The sequence below is a fragment of the Solea solea genome, chromosome 19 (genome assembly GCF_958295425.1).
Source record: "Solea solea chromosome 19, fSolSol10.1, whole genome shotgun sequence".
NCBI classification, from domain to species: Eukaryota; Metazoa; Chordata; class Actinopteri; order Pleuronectiformes; family Soleidae; genus Solea; species Solea solea.
The window spans coordinates 7,864,015-7,882,664 of record NC_081152.1 but is presented as its reverse complement, the minus strand read 5'-3'; the positions used below and the strand labels follow the sequence as shown (position 1 = coordinate 7,882,664).

At 42.1% G+C, this 18,650-nt stretch overlaps 1 protein-coding gene across 11 annotated transcripts in view; it reads right to left on the bottom strand.

Annotated features, from left to right (window-relative positions):
- Positions 1-47: 47 nt before the first annotated feature.
- rapgef1b (Rap guanine nucleotide exchange factor (GEF) 1b) overlaps positions 48-18,650 on the bottom strand; it is a 42,922-nt gene continuing 24,319 nt past the window's right edge. Inside the window, exons 5-27 of one of the 11 annotated variants that reach the window (XM_058616882.1) lie at positions 18,492-18,580; positions 18,242-18,400; positions 17,743-17,793; positions 17,082-17,196; positions 16,785-16,971; positions 15,718-16,239; positions 14,139-14,341; positions 12,162-12,323; positions 10,328-10,474; positions 9,723-9,815; positions 8,152-8,237; positions 7,430-7,538; positions 6,643-6,718; positions 6,258-6,342; positions 4,903-4,995; positions 4,158-4,343; positions 3,358-3,442; positions 3,180-3,274; positions 3,014-3,092; positions 2,518-2,619; positions 2,319-2,416; positions 1,493-1,621; positions 48-1,301 (exon numbers count right to left, since the gene is read on the bottom strand). In XM_058616882.1, the coding sequence (XP_058472865.1) occupies positions 1,151-1,301; positions 1,493-1,621; positions 2,319-2,416; positions 2,518-2,619; positions 3,014-3,092; positions 3,180-3,274; positions 3,358-3,442; positions 4,158-4,343; positions 4,903-4,995; positions 6,258-6,342; positions 6,643-6,718; positions 7,430-7,538; positions 8,152-8,237; positions 9,723-9,815; positions 10,328-10,474; positions 12,162-12,323; positions 14,139-14,341; positions 15,718-16,239; positions 16,785-16,971; positions 17,082-17,196; positions 17,743-17,793; positions 18,242-18,400; positions 18,492-18,580 (3,102 nt within the window). In that variant the 3' untranslated portion in view covers positions 48-1,150. The remainder of the gene's footprint in view (positions 1,302-1,492; positions 1,622-2,318; positions 2,417-2,517; positions 2,620-3,013; positions 3,093-3,179; positions 3,275-3,357; positions 3,443-4,157; positions 4,344-4,902; positions 4,996-6,257; positions 6,343-6,642; positions 6,719-7,429; positions 7,539-8,151; positions 8,238-9,722; positions 9,816-10,327; positions 10,475-12,161; positions 12,324-14,138; positions 14,342-15,717; positions 16,240-16,784; positions 16,972-17,081; positions 17,197-17,742; positions 17,794-18,241; positions 18,401-18,491; positions 18,581-18,650) is intronic. The other 10 variants (XM_058616883.1, XM_058616884.1, XM_058616885.1 and 7 more) reach the window with 10 other exon arrangements.

Here is an 18,650-nt window from a genome sequence, read left to right as displayed (position 1 = left end):
TCAGACTTGTTTGACCTTTGACAGAGAGTGAAGTTTGTGAGCGGCAGTGTGTATAGAAACAGAGCTGTTTTGTTTTATTGAAGTTTGAGAGCACAGTGTGATGTGATGCTTTTGACATTATCCTGAAAAGAAACCAGAATGATTTTACTACAGCACATTTTGAAAAGACAAACACGCAAAGTCACAGAAGGACTTCAGTCGCAGTCGCACACACAAACACTTCCACGCACCGACATGACTGGGACATGATTGTGATTGCCTAATGATTTTCTACACTTGAACACGGCACACAATGATTCAGTATGACATACATATATCACAGCATCTTTAGTAATTCATCTTTTTGTGTTTTTGCTTTGCTTTTTTTAGTGCACATATGTATGGCACTTCGGAGAAGCTAAGCTCTTCTCATAAGCATAAACATCCTTTTTAAGAACAAAAGGAGCACTGTATATAATACATTTTATAACCATACATGATTCTTACACAAAATGTTTCAAAACAAACTCGTAGTTTCCAGTCTATAATGGCTGTCCTCTCTCAGTTCAGATCCCCTGCCCCCTCTCCAGTTGACTCGATGTGCGACCCACATGTTGACATTACAGTTCACATCAGGTCGCTCTCAAGGTTCTGCCGTTTCAGGGAAATCATGAGTGGGGGGGAGGGTCACAGAGGATGACCAGCAAATGGCACATATATAAAGGAAGAGGAAGGAGCAACTTGGAGAGTAATGGACCATTCAACTCTCTCTCTCTCTCTCTCGCTCACTCACACACGCACGCACGCACGCACAACCGCTCCACTCTAAAACAGAGATTCCAGGGAGCAGACTTTGGTTTATTTCCATACTGTCTGCCCACTCAGTGAGATTCTTCTGTCCTCCTTGGCACCAGGCTTCTTCCTGTTTCCACATAGTCACTATCTCTTCCCATCTACACGCCAGATCCGCAGTAATCCCAATTATAATCTCCCACAACAGCAGAGTTCCTTATAAACCCCTGGCCAAGCATCGGTCTATTGTTTGTTCTGCAATGAGTCTCCCATTTGCTCCAGCGGATAGCTTCCATTCTTCTTTCTCTCGGTCTGTAGTAAAGTGGAGTTAGTGTCATGAAGCACAGTTGGAGGTCAGTCAATTTTTGGCCCATGGGGCCTAGGTCTTCTCCTCGCGCTCCGTCTTGCGCCTGGTGATGTTCCTGGGCTTGATCTTCAGCGACAGTTCCCACAGGGCCTCCTCTGCCAGGTGGTCACTGAAGTCGTTAAAGAACGAGACGATGTCTTCGTTGCGCTTCAGTTCGTAATGTCTGCGATGAGAAGAGGTCAAAGTTGTGGCGATAACAGAAATGTTTTATAAAACAATGAAATGAAAAACATAATTTCTTTCCTGGCACAAATTATATTTTCTACTAACACTAACATGTATTTCTGTGATTTATGCTTAAAAATCTTTCCATAAAAAGATCTTTTCATCATAAATTTATCTAAGTGGACTTACACTTGCTGGAAGCGCCGCATGCTGTCCAGTATGTTGAACTGCTGCCAGCGCTTGGAGAAATTGACCTTTCCGTCAATGAGGTCAGGGTTTCCCAAGTGGACGAATGTCAAGTCCTGGAGAATCAGACCCCTGGGAGGACAGACAAGTCATGTTGGTCAAGTTCTCGGGGAGTGATGGCTTACACAAGTTACAGTTCAGTATGTTCCTTATTTTAGGGGTCAGAGTTCGGTACAGGAAACGGAAAAAAGCAACAAAAAGTACACAATTCTAGATTTATTCTTATCCATTTTTAATAGTAGTTATTGTAACTGTTTGTGCCACCCAGTGTTAATTGTGTGAAAATACACAGCTGCGCACTATATGTATGTATGTATGTATATGTATATGTATATGTATATGTATATATATATATATATATATATATACACATATATATACATATATATACACATATATACATATATATATATATATACACATATATACATATATATATACATATGGATATCATCATTAAAAAATATTTTCAAGTCACAATGAAAGTAAAATGAGTGTAACATTTTGTTAATATCTGTGTGTTCAAGAACTGCAGTGTGTGTGTGTGCGTGTGTGTTCTACAGGACCAATAGTCTTCATGTAGAACAAGTTCCAATCTAACACCAATCTATACCACCACTTTCTTTTATTTCCTCCTTTTTTACTTGCTCATAATCAGCTGTATCTGTTGTACTACTCCATACACTGAACTGTGGCATCTGTACTGACAAATGCACAGACCGTTTCACTCCTACTGAGTTCCAAAACGCATTCACAAACATTCACTCACAGATACGGGATACATGGAGGCTCCACTTCAGCCAGAGCAGCTCGGTAAGCTCTGAAGGAGGAGGAGCTGTCGATCAACGTGCAATACTCCTCCAGTCCCTGACAAAGAATACAGAGGACGTGAGGACACAAGAGTCAAGTAAGACATGTATGTTCAAAGACAGAGATCTTTTATGACATGACAAACTCATCCCTCTCACCTCTGAGGTCTGTTTCTGCCACTCCAACCTCCGGATGGGAGCAGAGTCCAGGGCGGACAGTATTGCCAGGTAGGAGTTGAAATTATTCAACTTTCTTAAGTGCTGTAATAAGAAATGTTTATGAATATTATTGTATTAAACAAAAAAATGTCTGGCTTCTCCGTCATACAGGTCATTGCATCTTGCATGAGTTAAGATGAGGACGTCATTTGTTTAATTGTTATATTTTCACACTTTTTAAAAAAAGAAAAGAAGTTAAAACAGTTTCTTAGTTAGCTCTATGCGTGTATGCATTTATTATAATGGTTCACTTTAATGTATGCTAGTTTGTACTTGTATAATCATCTAAGAGCCTTCTTCAGTTCTCAGACGAAGCATCTTAGATGAGAGGTGAATCGTCTTTGACTAAACTCAAGCAAGCCCAGTTGCCTATATCTGCATCCTGAAGATAAAGCAAGAAAAATCCACCAAGGAATAGAACTTTAGTTTGACTAACCTTCATTATTTTGATGAATTTAAGGAGCAACTTCTCTCTGTCTTGGGCTTTCTCCTGCTGAATTATCAAAGAGCGAACCCTAAAGGATGAAAATAAACCATGTGATGTTTACATTTATGACAGACGGCGCGGGGTGCGGTCATGAACTGTGTGATTTCAATCTTACCAGTAGCTCATGTTGTTAAAGTGCTCTGTGAACTGAGTCAGGTTCGGACTCTTCTCCTCGTTCTGCTCCTTGGCCCAAAGCAGCACCTCGGGAATCTGAGGGTAAACAGGAAATGTTAAGATCGACTGTGTGTCAACTAACGTTGACAATTAACTTCAACGTGAAGAAACCACCTCACCTCTATCTTATAGAAGAGTTCGGCATCGAGAAGAGTGAGCTGATCGGCGATCTCATGACTGCGGAAGTCATGCAGAGTTCCAGGCCTGTGAGGGAACACAGACAGTTATGTAACAACTCCACCGTCCGTCTGTGCTACAAAATATTTCATCAGCCGTTGCATTTTGGCAGCATTTCATTTCATGGTCTGAATGGATTAGAGACACGGATCATAGCAACTGTCACGTGATGACAGTTTGATCCTATTTTGCTGTAGACTGTTTTTAGCCACCAAACAGTGAAATCTCTGAGCAATCTCTGTTTTCTTTCTCCGTAAAGCGGGTTCACTAAAACCTGAAGGGGCCAAAACCAAAACTTGATAGTAGGCTGCAGGCAGAAAGTTAATACCTATTGTATTGGATTGTATACTGTGTTAGTCAGTGGTGGGATTCTAGGTTGCCTAATTGGATATTATTTCACTTTAACATAGTTAAAGCTATAGTGTGTAACTTAGATATAAACGATATAAATGAATGCCCCTTACACTCAAACCATTTGGACTCTCCATGTTTCTCAGCATAGCAGTGTTTTGTTTTTCTGGTTTACATCAGAGACAGTAGCAATTTTATTTTATTGAACTCTGTTTTATCTGGTGCCTTGAATCTTGCCTTGATAGATATATCCATATATCTTAGGTTAAGGAATTGTTCTCTAAAACATGAGTGAGGAAGTGAGAGACTGGCAATGGCAAAGAAACAAACAAAACAGTTTTGCACCATCAACACACCCACAAATCATTGACCCTTTACCCCCTCACAGTACCTTGCAGAGACCCCTCGGGCAGCCAGGGGCTTCAGGGAGTTAGTGTAGCGTAGCAGCTTCTTCTGCTCCACTTTATCCAGGATGTTCTTGCGGAGCACACGGGCGAGGCTCAGCTCACCGTTGCACACCAGCGTGAACACCAGGTCCATGAGCTGTTTCAAGATGTCCTCTGTCAGCTCCACCAGGCTGAGGTACAGAGGAAGAGCAGAAGGACACCATAAGACAATTAAACCCGGTGATGGAGAAAACAGAGGAGCGGAGGAATTGAATTCAAATGTGAGCACTTTAAGCTGTAGTGAGTCATTTCTAGTGACATTTTAAAATGCCAGTTGCAGGGAGACGAACAAACAGAGACATCTGAGGACGAGGTCACAGAAAAAGACATTTTCAAGTTAGAGCTGACAGTCATGTCAAAATAAATCTAACACTGATTCATTTCAACTTAACATTTAGAGCAGAAATTACATTTTTTTTCCCCCATCTTGAGAGCTCCTGACCCTAGGTTGAAAATTACAGTCTTCACATACAGAAATTCTTCATGTGGAGCATAATTGTATAAAAAGAAAACCTTGTTTGCATGAAAATGGAAACAATGGTATACACACTCCCATGCAAGGCACTAAAAATATTCCAGTTTCTAAACTTCTATATCCATGTCATTATTTCACAGAGCTTAGCCTAAACAGTCCCTGTCAAAAGGGCTACTTTTCTTCACATGATGAACAAAACACAGAGACACACTCACCACAGCTCATCCACCACACGGACCAGCACAAAGAAGGTGTTCTTGCTGACTCGCTTCTTGAAAGTGTCCGGACTGTGGCAGAACCTGGTATATGTGCTTTGTGGTCAAGGACAATGGAAATAAAGCTATGCATCCAGTATATAGTGCAAACTTTGAACAACTGATCAAATTTTTGTTAGGGTGGTACATGTTTTTACAAATTTAATAATGACAGCTTTTGTTGCATACACTTCATGTCTTCTGTTATACGAAGAGTTGAAATCCCTGTGTTTTAATTTATCATAATATAGTAACCAAATTCCAACTGCTTGAACCCAACCCAGACACAAAACATCTCTCTCCACGTCTCAAATGCAAATCAAATGATTGCACTAATCCGACTCAAACCCGATTTTGAAATGTTAGTATGACTGTAATTGTAATCACATTTCTCAAAGTCGGACTAACACACCCAGATAATGTGGTTGGGAGTCGAATTACTGCTGCATGTATATGTTCAACTGGACCCAAAATGGCACATGTTCCTAAGTTCACACCCCCTGTTATGACCTGGAAATAACAGAAGAACACAATGGCAAGAAAACTAATTACAATGAAATGCAGAACGGTGCATTTTTGAGTCCAAGTTTATAATCTGCCAGCTCAAAGAATGAAATATTTTCAAGTTATTATGGATAATAGAATGACACTGAAAAGTGCTCAGTCACATTTCTCAACTTGCCGCAAGCGGCAGCTGTTTTGGTCTGTGGCCAATTAGAAAACACTTAATAGTGACAAACTGAAAGGGGGCACATCGCCACCTAGTGTAGCAGAATCAAACACACTTTATTTAATAAATCTATTCCCCCCACTAGGAAAGTAGTCCAAGTACATGGTGTAGAACTGTATATAAACCATTATAAATATCACACTGAGTGGTCATCAATGAAAAGTCAAAGTTTTTAGTTAACCATCACATGTGAGAGAAAATATACAAGGGAATTATTAATTATTATCAAAATAGCTGCTAATTCTTACTTGGGTTAAGGTTAGGTTTAGAGTTCAAAGTATCCGATAACCAACAAATCAATTATAATTACTAGTAAATAACAACTAAAACATATTGGGGAGACTTTTGTATTCTTATCTATAAACAAATGCACACTTAAACAAAAAGCCACAATAGTTTCAATCGACAATTTAGCATTAGAAGTATCCATTAGTAGAGTACAATCTTTGGAAAGAGTAGAAAAAGAAAATAGGTTAAAAGGTAAACAGGTCTTTCATAGTTAAATAAGTATTTTTCATATTATTATGCTTCCAGTAAAATAGCAATTTAGCTCAGAGTGACATATTGAGAGATTTGAAAAGGATATCTGTAGTGTAGCTTCTTAATTAGGTCCTCTGGGGATATAAAAGTCCTATATGTAGTCAGAAAGGCTTCACAGTACAAAACGAGATCTGTCGAGCAAACACACAAGGAGAAAAAAACAAAAACAGGCTTTATAAACCAGACCGACACATTTCAAACATAACTGAACCACAGAGACGGACTGGAGGCTGTTTAGGATGCTACTCATATGAGGAGATTAGAGAAGTAGCAAAACATCAGTCATCATAAAGAATCACAGTTTACAAATAAACATTCATCTTTATTTGTGTATATAAAATGACTGCAGATCTGTCAAGCTTGAAAGAAACAGGCTAGTAACACACTCTACCCTGCATGACAAATACGTGGGCTAAGTACAAGTACTATACCTTTGCGGTCTGTTTCTGTAGCATGGACTAATAAAATATCTCCTGATCCAGCACGAACATCAGGGCCATCGTCACTCTGGGAACATTACAGACAAGATGTGCAGAAAAGGAACGACAGACAGGAAGATTAGAGAAAAAGAAGGAGAGTGAAAAGTAGGAGAGGAAAACAGTGGTTAGAGTAGACGTGGAGTGATGCAGTCTAGCACCTTTCCTGTTTCTGCCTGGTTGCTTTTTTTCCCTCCCTCCCTAATAAAAGGCCCCCACCTCCCCCTGCCTGCACCAGCTCCTCTGATGACGGAGGAAAAAAAAAGAAGTCAGACTTGTGGAAGATAAAAGCAGCACCACTTCAATACATCTTTTGCAACACATTTAAATGACATCACAGGCCACACATCTCCTCTCCTTGCATTTCTGCTCTTCTCCTTTTTATTAACTATATACACATTGTCCCTAACCTTGCAGAGTGGTGAGCAGTATATTTCACACATCTGTCTATCAGACTGCACCACGCAGGACAAAGGAGGAGGAGGCATATGACGAGGAGGTGGTCTGGCGTTTTTTTCAGCTATGCCAGTTTCAGAGAGTTAACTCCAGAGGGCAGCAATGGCTCTCAGTGGTGCGTCTAAGGATCTGATTTCACATATGAGTGATTCACGGTGACCTTTAGCCTGTCCTGCACTGGATAAACAGAATAAAGATTTGTTTTGTATGCTGGTGCAGCACACTGTCAAAGCAGATTTCTATAAACAATCCCAGTGCGCAGCAGCAGCAGAGGCAGCTCTCTTACTTCTTGTTTTAGTGTTATCCTGCTCATAATCTCCTTGTGGTCTATGAGGGAGAGTTCGTCCACATCTTCCTCATCACTTCCAGCTGATTCTGTTGACTTCTGCCTCTGCCTGAAACACAAACACACACACACACACACACACACACACCAGTGCCACATTAATGCCCACACGAGGCACCAGTACTAATTCCACTTTAAAACTAACTTTGTATCTTGGTCTGCATGTGCCACATAGTAGATGAATGCTGTAGATAACTATAAAATGAAACCCTGACAGTCTCCTCATGCTGGTGATTGCAGCGACATGTTCAACTGCATTTTTAAATTGAATGTGAAGTTTTACTTTGCACAGCCTTGTTAAACAGAAGCTGGAGCACACAGTGAACACACGCTGTGTTTTGGGTGGAGACACCTTAGGAGGAGAAAGGAATGGACCCGTGATTAGGTATTAGTAGAGGAGTTTAACTGATCTCATATTTAATGAGTCTATAAAACGTTTCCACTGCATCAGGCTCAAGCATGCCAATTGATAGCACAAACTGCGGAATAATCAAAACGCAAAAGCACTGAGGTTGTCTTCTTTTATACATTTTTTTTCTTGCAGTATGCTGATTTCTTGTTTACCACTGCAGATAAGTTGCAATATAAAGGTTGGTATATGCTGTATGACAAACGGTTTACTGTCCATATCATTTACTGGGGGTAAACATTATGATCCTTACCTTTCCTTGTCCAAAGCCTCTTTGCTATTGCTGGATGGCATCTGAGGAGTGGGGTCTTGAAGTACATCATCAGCTGCAATTGTTTCCTAATTCATGGATGGAAAATACAATAATTACTATCTGTGCTGGTGAAACATTATTTTTTAATGGTTCCTTGCAGTGACAGGAGCCCGGTAATGGATGAGCTCTTATGCCGAGGTCAGAGTACACGTTCTTTTGGTCTGTGTGGCGAAGAGCTATAAATTTGTGCTGCGACATGACTGACAGACTGACCGAATACGCACGATGGTATCTGACCCAAACAATCATCATAACCGAGGTGATGATGTTAAGACGACAAGAAACTGGACCTTGGTTTGAGACAAGACAACACCCAGGACGTGTGTAAACAAACAATGGCGTCCGAAGCGGTGTGCATGAGCACAGCTGTGAGAAAAGGACAGGTCCCTTAAAAAGAACTTGAGGCAACTCGATCAGTTTTCTTTCGCTTCTCTATTTGGTTTGTTGATGCTTGTTTCTTTTATAGGTGCAGAGCACTCTGTATATTCATTGGTCAACATTACTGATGTGACGGAGAACATGGTAGGAGTCAAGTCTTTCCTTTGGGAGTAGGTGAGGTAATCTAGATACATCCTTATTTGACAGCCACTATGACACACTACACGATATAAAAGGTTACATTTTTGCGACATCCTACGCCTGTTGGCTTGAGGTATAATTGCGCTTGAATTGTGTAGTCTGACCTCAGCTTTACAGATCACAAGGATCTCATGCATAACTTTAGGTGAAGGGGAGGATGATCGCTTTGTACGAACGTCTCAGAATGAAGTCGTTCTTGTTAGTGTTGTGGTACATTAGGTGTGAAGGGCTAATGCAGCTTTTCCTCTGTATGAGCCAGGTAAAAAAACCCAAAATGTAAAATTCCAAAGGATAGAACTCACTTGCACTCAAACTCCAAATGTTAACTTCTAATCACACATCCATTTGTTTGTTAAACTCTCACTCACTTGCTTACACTTCCCCACACCACAATCTAAACATAACTGAAATACACCCTGAATGCACACACCGACTCAAATGAACACAAATACAAAGACACACACACACACACATAACCTGTCATACATGCACAGGTACATATATGCTGTTATAGGGCCTGTTATAGGAAAAGTGGAAACCAGTGAACCATTTAGAAACCCCGTTGAAGCGAAAACATGTCAGGTGTTAGATCAGAACAATGTTAAATGCAGCTTGTTACAGTTAAAGCACAGCCAGAGAGACAGCAATCACCAGCCAGGCAGTCAAAAACAGACAGATGGACATCTTTTCCACAGACACCAACCACAGCAGGCAAACCTGTGAAGCTCAACTCGTGCTCTTTCATGGTTTGGGTACATTCACGTTCCATTTCAGCGCCATCAGTTCAAGAGATGAATCAATAAATGTTGCTCAGCGCAACAGATAACTGGTGAGAGTGATACGTGCCAGTCAAGCAAGTCTTGATTCAATCCCTGAAGTGATAGGACCTACAAATGGAACTGACCTTTCACCCATGGCGGTCAGCTACTTACTCTGAGGGAGAGAGGCAGCTCCCCATTGGCCTGGCTTGATGAGTACAAGTTGACGTACTCCCCCTCCCCACCCTCGTCATTCGCGCTCTCACTCTACAGGAAAAGAGGAGGGACACAAACCGAGGGGTAAGGCAGCGGAGAGGCGCACAGAGTGTTTTCCAAGGACAGGACAGACGTCAAGTGTGAATATGTGACTCAGGAGGAGAGATAGCAGCTAGCCGGACTCTAGTATTGAACAGTGAGCGATGTGTTTTCCAGCTCAGAGTCATCATGACCACCAGGTGGCACTAGAGTGCATTATTTATAAAGATACTGTTAACTACTGGCAAAAAAGTACATGCAGTGCAACATGCCCTACTGGGATTCTTTTAAGACCAATAGCAGACAGCAGACAGTTTGTGGTTGATAATAACAACAAGATGCCACAAAGTGAATGAGTCACTGTATTATCGTCTTTGCAACAATACCGAATACCAAACTGCTGTAATCTCACACCAGTCTGCCAAAGGAAGGAGTCCACTATCACATTTTATTATCTGTCTTGGAGAGCTGCTGCATGTAAGCATCCTGCTTGTGCTTCCAACATCTATCCTCTGTAAGCTCACCGCTGAGGTGTGGAGAGAGTCAGTGAGAGAAGACTCAGAAGGAAGACAGACAGCCACAGAACCCATTGAGCCAGCCAGGGAACCGTCGGGCCCGCCCCCGCTGCCATCCAGAATGGTGGCATTGGTCAAGGCAACATGGTCCAAGCTCTGTGATTGGTGGAAAGCAGGAAGGAAAAGAAATAATAAAAAAAATGAAATAAAGAGACAGGACGGAGGGATTAGAGAGGTGAAGACAGCGTAGACAGAAAAAGAATCCGAACAACAGGAGACAGAGGGTAGGAAAAAAAGTGTTCACCTCATTCTCCAACACCTCTATTAAGCCTGGACTATAGGAGTGATGTGCCTCAACATGAAATGCACTGCACACTCACAAACACCCAAGAATGCAAGACTGAAACCAGTGGCAAAAAAAACCCCATCTCCAGTGGGATATTTTGGAGTATGAGAAGACATGTTGATCAGGGAAATGCTTAGATAAGCTCACATCAGTGCTGAGTATATAAATGTATAAGATGAGAGACAATGTAGGTGTACATGTGTGAGTGTGTGTGGCCAGCTAAAGAGATGCCTGCCAGAAAGGTAGAGGTAACCTGTTGTAACATGTGGTGCATACCAGCCCTGTTTCAACATTCCTGTAAGGAGCACAGTACTAACAGTGTACACACACACACACACACATTGTACACACACACACTTACAAAAAAATGGCAATTTAGGCCAATTATTCTTTGTCTAATTTTTTGGGAATTAAGTAATTGTGTATACAATTACTAATAAATATATAATTCACTTTCCATTTGCCAAACAGCCTTCAGGGCATGGCTTGGTTCCCTCATGACATCCTCCAAAAACATAATGCCCCAAGGAGTTGAGGAATGCAAACATTCCACAGAAAGAGACAAACAGGAGGTGTGGAAGAGTGTGAGTGTGTGTTACGGGAATAGGAGGTTGCAGCATGATGGTAAAGGAGAGACGGGACAGATATGATATAAAATTGTGGGTGATGTGGGAGGATGAAGATGATTTGGAGAAGAGAGGAAGGAAGAAACAGGGGCAATGTGTTCTCCATCAGGTCCATCTGGTGCTGCATTCCACTGATGATATCCTGAGGGAGATCCACACCATGTCTTAGCATGCTTTGCATGGGACCATCATGGGTCAAACCCCCCACACACAAAAACCGATCAAACCTCAAACGTACAGCCAAGTCCAGTGTGGGAACTAGAATATAAGACTGATCAACAACCAGATCGTTCACTGTCAAGAACCTGCTCCTGATTGGGGCATTCCTGTTATACTAACAAAGGGCTACTTTATTATTTATGAGCCCTGACCTGAGGTCCGACAGTCTCTTGTGATATTTGGAGGAACTACTCAAGACACACACAACTCACTGATTTTAACTGTGAGGCAAACTGAAAAGAGGGAAGGGTCAAATCATTACCTGTCATGTGGAGGAATGCCATAGTGCAATTACACAAACACACATTTGACTAGCCAGAGGCTACACTGATAGAACCACAAAAAAGTAACTGCACACACACATCATCACACAAAGCACGCATTAATCACACCATGTACAGACAAAGCCAGTACCTAACAACACAGTCACACTGAGAAAACAGTTGTGCATATGGATGGGTGGATGAACAAAATCGAGGATCACACAGCAACCAAACCACTGACCCTCGAGGGACTGCCTCATCCGAGGCATTAAAGGGCATATGGGGAGCACACAGGTCAAGCTGCCACTGGACCAGTCCAGGACCACACAGCACCCACACCACACTGAAGAATGAGAGTGATGGGGTTATGGGGTGGTGGGGCAACTCACCGTGGGTGTGGTCAAGGATGCTTGGCCAATCAGGTAGGAGTTAGATACGGACATGCTGAGGCCCAGCCCAGAGCCTGCCTCCTCCATGGCCGCTACAGACGGCTGGAGGTGGCAGGAGAGAGAAGAGGACGAGGAGGAAGAGGGGGATGAAGAGTGGGAGGCCTGAGAAGTAAGGAAGGAAGAAAGAAAGAATGAAAGAAAGAACAGAAAATAAAGAAAGAAAAAAAGAACAGAAAAAAGGAAATCAGGGTGTTAAGGGAGAAAATAAAGAAAGAAGTGGACAGTTGATTATACTAAGCAAGAGTGAATTAGAGCAGATTTAATCAAAGTGCAGCAGTAAAGTGGTGAAAACTGAGGGGGATTCTGGTAGTTTAAGCATCAGCAGCAGCAGAGAGGTCAGTGACTAACACTGTTGAGGTGAATATGAGTCTACTGCTATGTTTAAGTTAGAGCTATTCCTAGAAAGCCTTAATTACTACAGGGTTATGTGACTTGAAGTGGTCAAACATGTCTGCGTCTACTGTGACAGTCCAATAAACATTCTTTGATGCTTTACAGAGATCAGGCCATCCACAACGGCACATTCTAAACACAGCCAATATGATCCAAATGTGGGTTTTTGTGTACTTCTTTTCTTATCCACACAGCAGCTGAAATTATTAATATAATTTCTTTGCAAAGCTGCCAGTGCCATGTAACGTCGCCAAATCATGTAAGCCTGGAACATGGGTTCAGACAGGGAGGCAAACAGGCTTATTCCAGTAGACCACAAGCTCATCGGGTCCAAAACACAGAGGCCAGATAAGACATTGAGGCAGGAGCATGGATGAGTACAGCTTGACACAAAAGGATGGTAAAACATGTGAGGGCTTTAAATACCCAGTGGTAACAGAAGGAGGATGATGGACACAGAACCAAGAAAGACTCTGAGGTGGCCTGTGTAGACTTCCATCCTGCCACAGTCTATTTTCTTTTGTAAGCTGTAATACTGTACATCTACAATGGCTACAACCTGGACAAGAGCGTCATCCGTTTACTGCACACAAAAGGTACGTAAGTCTTCATTACACCAAAAGCGTAGGCCAACCACGGATCAATTTGTGACTGTCAAACTGCCAAATCTGGTGAGAACCATGCCTCATATATTAATAAGGCCAAACATGAACCATCTACTTAACATGCAATAATCTATATTTTGAATAGCTCTGCAGCCGTAAGAAAAGGGAAACGCAACTGAAAAATAGATCGAGAAAATATTTTTTTAAATATCTTAATATTAATTTTTTTCCTGTTCAAACCTTTTCAGCTCTCTTTTTATCCGTACTGAATCACCGTCAGGATGGATAGAGGCCGTTGTCTCAATTAATCCAGATGCCAACCCAGCTTAAAATAAGTGGGCTGGATCTGATGCAGATCTGATGCAGGTCTGATAAAGGCTAGTCCTATCTCCAACTAACGACCAAACACCTCCGTGTATGTACAGATGTCTGCTTTGCGTACAAAAATTTTAAGAAACGGGAGTGAGAATAGGTGAGAGATAACAAGATAGGGAGAGGCTCCGGAGTAAATTGATGAGGATTACCACAGGAATGCAGCCTTTGAATCTGCATTTTTTGCCCTCCATTTACTTTCCAGCCTACATTAGAAGACCTGTGGATGATGACTGGGGTCGACCACAAAAGGTTGCTTAAACTGTTCTCATGTTATAATGACACTTATACTATGTGTAACCTCAGAATTTGATTGTGTAATCAATAAACTGTGCAGTCTCCAAGTGTTGATTCAAATCCAAGCAAGATGAGCTGACCAATTTCAGCGATGTAAATTACAGCTTTGCTCCCACAGTCCAAATTAGAGAACCCAGCTATTTAGTTATGTCCCCTCACAAGAGACAGTTTCTACACTTTATTACAACTGTTTGTATGCCCTTTAGAAAGACTGCTGTAACTAGCAAATCACAAAAGAAATGTTTCTTACCAGTTGTCTTTGTTTTGGGGGCAACGCTGGGGGCAGAACTGGCTCATGGACCGAGTCTGTGCTGCTGAAGGAGTCGTTGAAGCCATAAACCTCCTGGAAACGCTTATTACGCTGCTCGTAGATGCTCTCACTCTGTGGCATCTGGTAGAACATGGAGGGCTGCGGCTCAGAGTAGTCTTCCACAAACTGCATGTACTGGAGGACTGGAGGAGGGAGACAGGATAGATGATGAAATATTGTGTCAAGAAGGCACTAATATTTAAATTAAAAACATTTGATGTGGTGTCACTGTGTATGTTTACATAATGTGAGTACAAAAAACTAATGATTGTGTTTGTCGTACTAAGACCAGACTTTTAACATACATGTCAATATCCTTAAACTCAAATCAACACAACCATGTAATGGGTTGGGAGTAGAATTACTAATGCATGTATAAGTCCTTAAGTGGTCCAGGTGTTCTGCACATGCTCCACAGTCCCTGCTCTTGGTCTTTGACCCAGTATAAAAGAAGAAGACAAAAGCGAGAGGCTGGTCATTTTTTTTGGACTGACAAGGAGAGTTTATGCTCTGCCAACTCAAAGAATTTAATATTTTACAGTTCATAGAAGGTAGGAAGACTCTAAATGGCATTCAACATGCTAACAACTAGCTGCCAATTAAACGTGAAACTGCTTAATACTTAGAAGCTGAAATGGGGCATATCGCCACCTACTGTAGTGGAGGCTTCATTCAATAGATTGTATACTGGAACAAGGACAGTACTCACAAACTGACATCAACACAGTGAGAAACTTTTAGTCACGTCATGAAGTATTTTAGCTCGCAGCAAGGGCTGACTATATGGAATGACATAATACAGTAGCATGAGAGGAAATGATATAGCAGGTGTGACAGGAAATGACCATATTTTGCCCCTTTGCCCCTGGAGCCAGACCCATTGTAGCACATCCTGTTGTACATTTCCTGCTTCTATTCACAATGGAATATTTCCTTGATATAAGTTAAGTTTCAATGAATTGATGATTAAGTGCAGCCAATGTTGTCCCACAACAAATCAACTTCATCCCCTCCTTCATTAGACTGTGCCCCTTTCTTTGATTGTGTTCCCCTATATTCAAGCATTTCCTTCAAATTGCGTGTAAAGCCATGAAAAATATTTCTTCTGATTTTGTCATCCCATAGTAAATGTGATACTTGCCAAATTTGAATGATTAAAAAGTAATTTCAAACTAGATTTTCTGATGTAAAATTTAACATCATTCTCTGCTCTGAAACGGGGGGCATATCCACTGGTCCACATCCCGGGCACACACTCTCACACACGCGTATGTGTATAACCATAAATACTCCTGTAGCAAACAACCTGTTCAACAAACACATTTTTGTACACAAATACAGTGCTAGTTTAGCTACAGTCCTGCCCGCTTTCTCCCCATCTCTCAGGTTCATTGCCTCCATTTTCTAACTTATATATGTGAAGAGGAGAATCTCTGCTTTACACATACTTCAAAAGATACATTTTTTCATGCCCGCCTTTTCATATTCCCCACCATCCTCTTTTTTTCACTTCACTTACTGTGTCTGCTTTTCTTTTCTGGGAGTGGTGGTGGGCTGGCAGGGACATCTGCATGTTCGGTGCTCATGTACTGGGCAACAAACACCCCCCCATTTGTCTGGGGCATGGGTGAGACGGGTGTGAAAAGGGGGAATGGGGGTGTAGGGTGCAGCTCCTCTTCTGACAAATTGTCATACTGGGAAGGGAATCGCTCATAGAGCACTCTGCACCCTCCATCAGTGAACGACGGTGTCGGAGTGCTGCGTCGCTTCTTCTGGGGCAGAGCAGGGGGTGCACTGATGCGGGACAGTAAGGGATTGGTTTGATATGGCTGAGGGGTCCAGTACTCTGGTGTTTGCTGTGGTGGAGGAGCACTGAAGCGGGGATGCGTGGGATGCTGTCCAGGTACTGGGGAAGAAGATTCACTGTGAGACTCAGGCAGGGGGCTAAGGCACCCTCCCACCGGTATTGGGGGCAGGTTTTCCCCAACTGACAAGTCCTGGTGAAGGAAGTCATAGTCTGGGTCATAATTCTCTGTGTTGTCTGAAAAGATGGAAAGAAAGAATGAAAATTGTTTTATTCTGTCATCAGACACTCTATAAAAAGCTGAAACTCTTCTCAGGTACATCTTTGAGTATTCAGTCAACAGGTTGGAGTTTGAAATAAAGTCAAACTTTAAGAAAGCAATGCTGCTGCTGTCTCGTTTGTCTCGATAAAACAAATCACTAATCAGCACAGGAATGAGGCTGGGTGCCAAAAGACCTAAATATTGCTATACTGAGAAATATAGAGAGAGGCTTTATCAGCATTGTGTGAACTCATTAGACAATGGTTTAAATGTAGTTATACAGTTTTAAAGATCTTCACAATGTAGAAAAGGTTGTCAGTCCTCCAGGACATGGTCATCTTCAGAGGTTTGTATGGAAAAGGACATTAGCAAAAATTTGTCAAAAGGTGAGTCCTGATAGCTGATTTAACTTAGGTCGTCACAAAATGAAAATTCATGTGTTAAACTCAGAGGCCAAATAAATCAAACCATCTATTGACCATTGTCTCTAGCTGTCTGAGAATGTGTCTTGTTTTCTTACCAAGCGTTTCACAGCTGGTATTACGTGAACACTGACCACTGTCCTGCTCCATGGAGGAGAGCTGTTCATCAGACTTGCTGAGTTTCCCCATGCTGCTGCAGGGAGACAGTCGTGGAGAGTCTCCCCCGTATGACTGGCTCCCCCCAGAGAAACGCCTCTGAAGGAGCTCCTGCTCAAAGTCTTGCTGCTGCACAGATGGGGATTATTATTGTTGTGTTTCTTTATAGTATGCCTTTATTGATTTATTGAAAATTCTAAAGTCTAAAATCTTTCTATAAGAGGGCGCTGCATCCTCACCTGTCTGTGAACACTGCAGGGCAGACTGGAGCCACGGCTCATGGGTGCAACCACTGCCACCCGCGTGGGCGAAGGGGCTGACTGGCGTTTCTTAGGAGGAAGAGCTGGAGGTGGACTAATGAGAGATAAACAGAAACAGTGGATTTAAATGAAAGAGATGGTGGATGTTCTTGCTCCTGAGGCAAAGTCAATAGAAACAATGACATTAAACACACTTTCTCAGACATGTATGCACACACAAACTCATGTATGAATACATGAACACACACATTATCATCCCTTGGAGAACAGTGAGATGAAAGTGAGGGTGTTTCATGTTATCCTCACTCAGCTATGACATGAAGCTGTCCTGTTTGTCAAACCTAAATTCTCTCAGTGAGTTAATACCAAGTCAAAATGCAGCAAAGGGGCGGGACAAAAATCGCCATGATATGGAGGCCAGTGGAAAGACACAGCATAGGTCAGTCACACACGCTCATGCACTGGAAGATCTTCTGATTGGATGATGAGTTCTTCAAGGGATACCAAGGATGACACACATGTTGGGAAGATGCAACCATGCAAGCCAAAAAAACACTTTCATCCAATCCAGAAGCTTTATGGGAGGAGGTCAACGGTGGGATGTAATCATGGAGACAAATAATCCTATAGGCCAACATACTTCTCCTTCTGAGAGGGTCTCCTTTGGCCAGCGTCAGCACTCAACTGTGCTCTGTTCCCAGAATCCAAAGGGAAACCAAAGATGAAGGAAATTGAGAGAGACAAAGGAAGAGATAGAACAACAAACAAACCAAAGTGCGCCTAAAGTGTGAAATTATTGTAAGACATGAGGGAATCTACTGAGGGATTGGCAATTGTGTGCCAAGAGAAAAGTCCATTAGACTACAAAAGAAAAAAAAGAAAAGAAGAGGAAATCACCCATCCATACATATATCCTAAAATATGTCCTTATTCCTCATTTGGTGTGTGGAACACTTTCAGATAACGATTTAAAAATAACTTCTGTGCAAACTGAAACAGCTGTGATGTATAAATGCAGAACAGAATCTTCTGCTTTTGTGACTATAGTGTAAAAGTTAACACATTGCCTGTGGCCAACATCTCTGCATCTTAAACAAAACAGAAACATTGGCTGCAGTTTTGGAGTGTGTTCCCCTTACCTGAGCTCTGCCATCTTTGCTTCAGGAAGAGGGGGTTTGGGGGGGGCTACATCCTCATCTGGTACCTCAGGGGCATTCTCTGCAGGAGCAGCTGCTGGTGTAGTCTTATTTGAGATCTCCTGCTCCCCGTCTATCGAGGGGACCTCCGAGGACACACTGCTACACAAGTAAAAATGAGTGGACAGAATAAACGGTTTAAAGTGTCTAAATGTTTGCAGAGATAACATTTGTGTTAGTTTTTTGTACTCACCTATCTGTTGTGGTGGCAGGTGGTGCTGGTTTGTTAGGTGTGGTGGGTGACGGCTGCTCCTGTTTCTCTATGGTCAGCTTCACTAATTCCTGTTCATACACAGATGACACAGCCACGTTCAGCTTCTGGATACAACCAAAACCGTTCACATCATTTCCT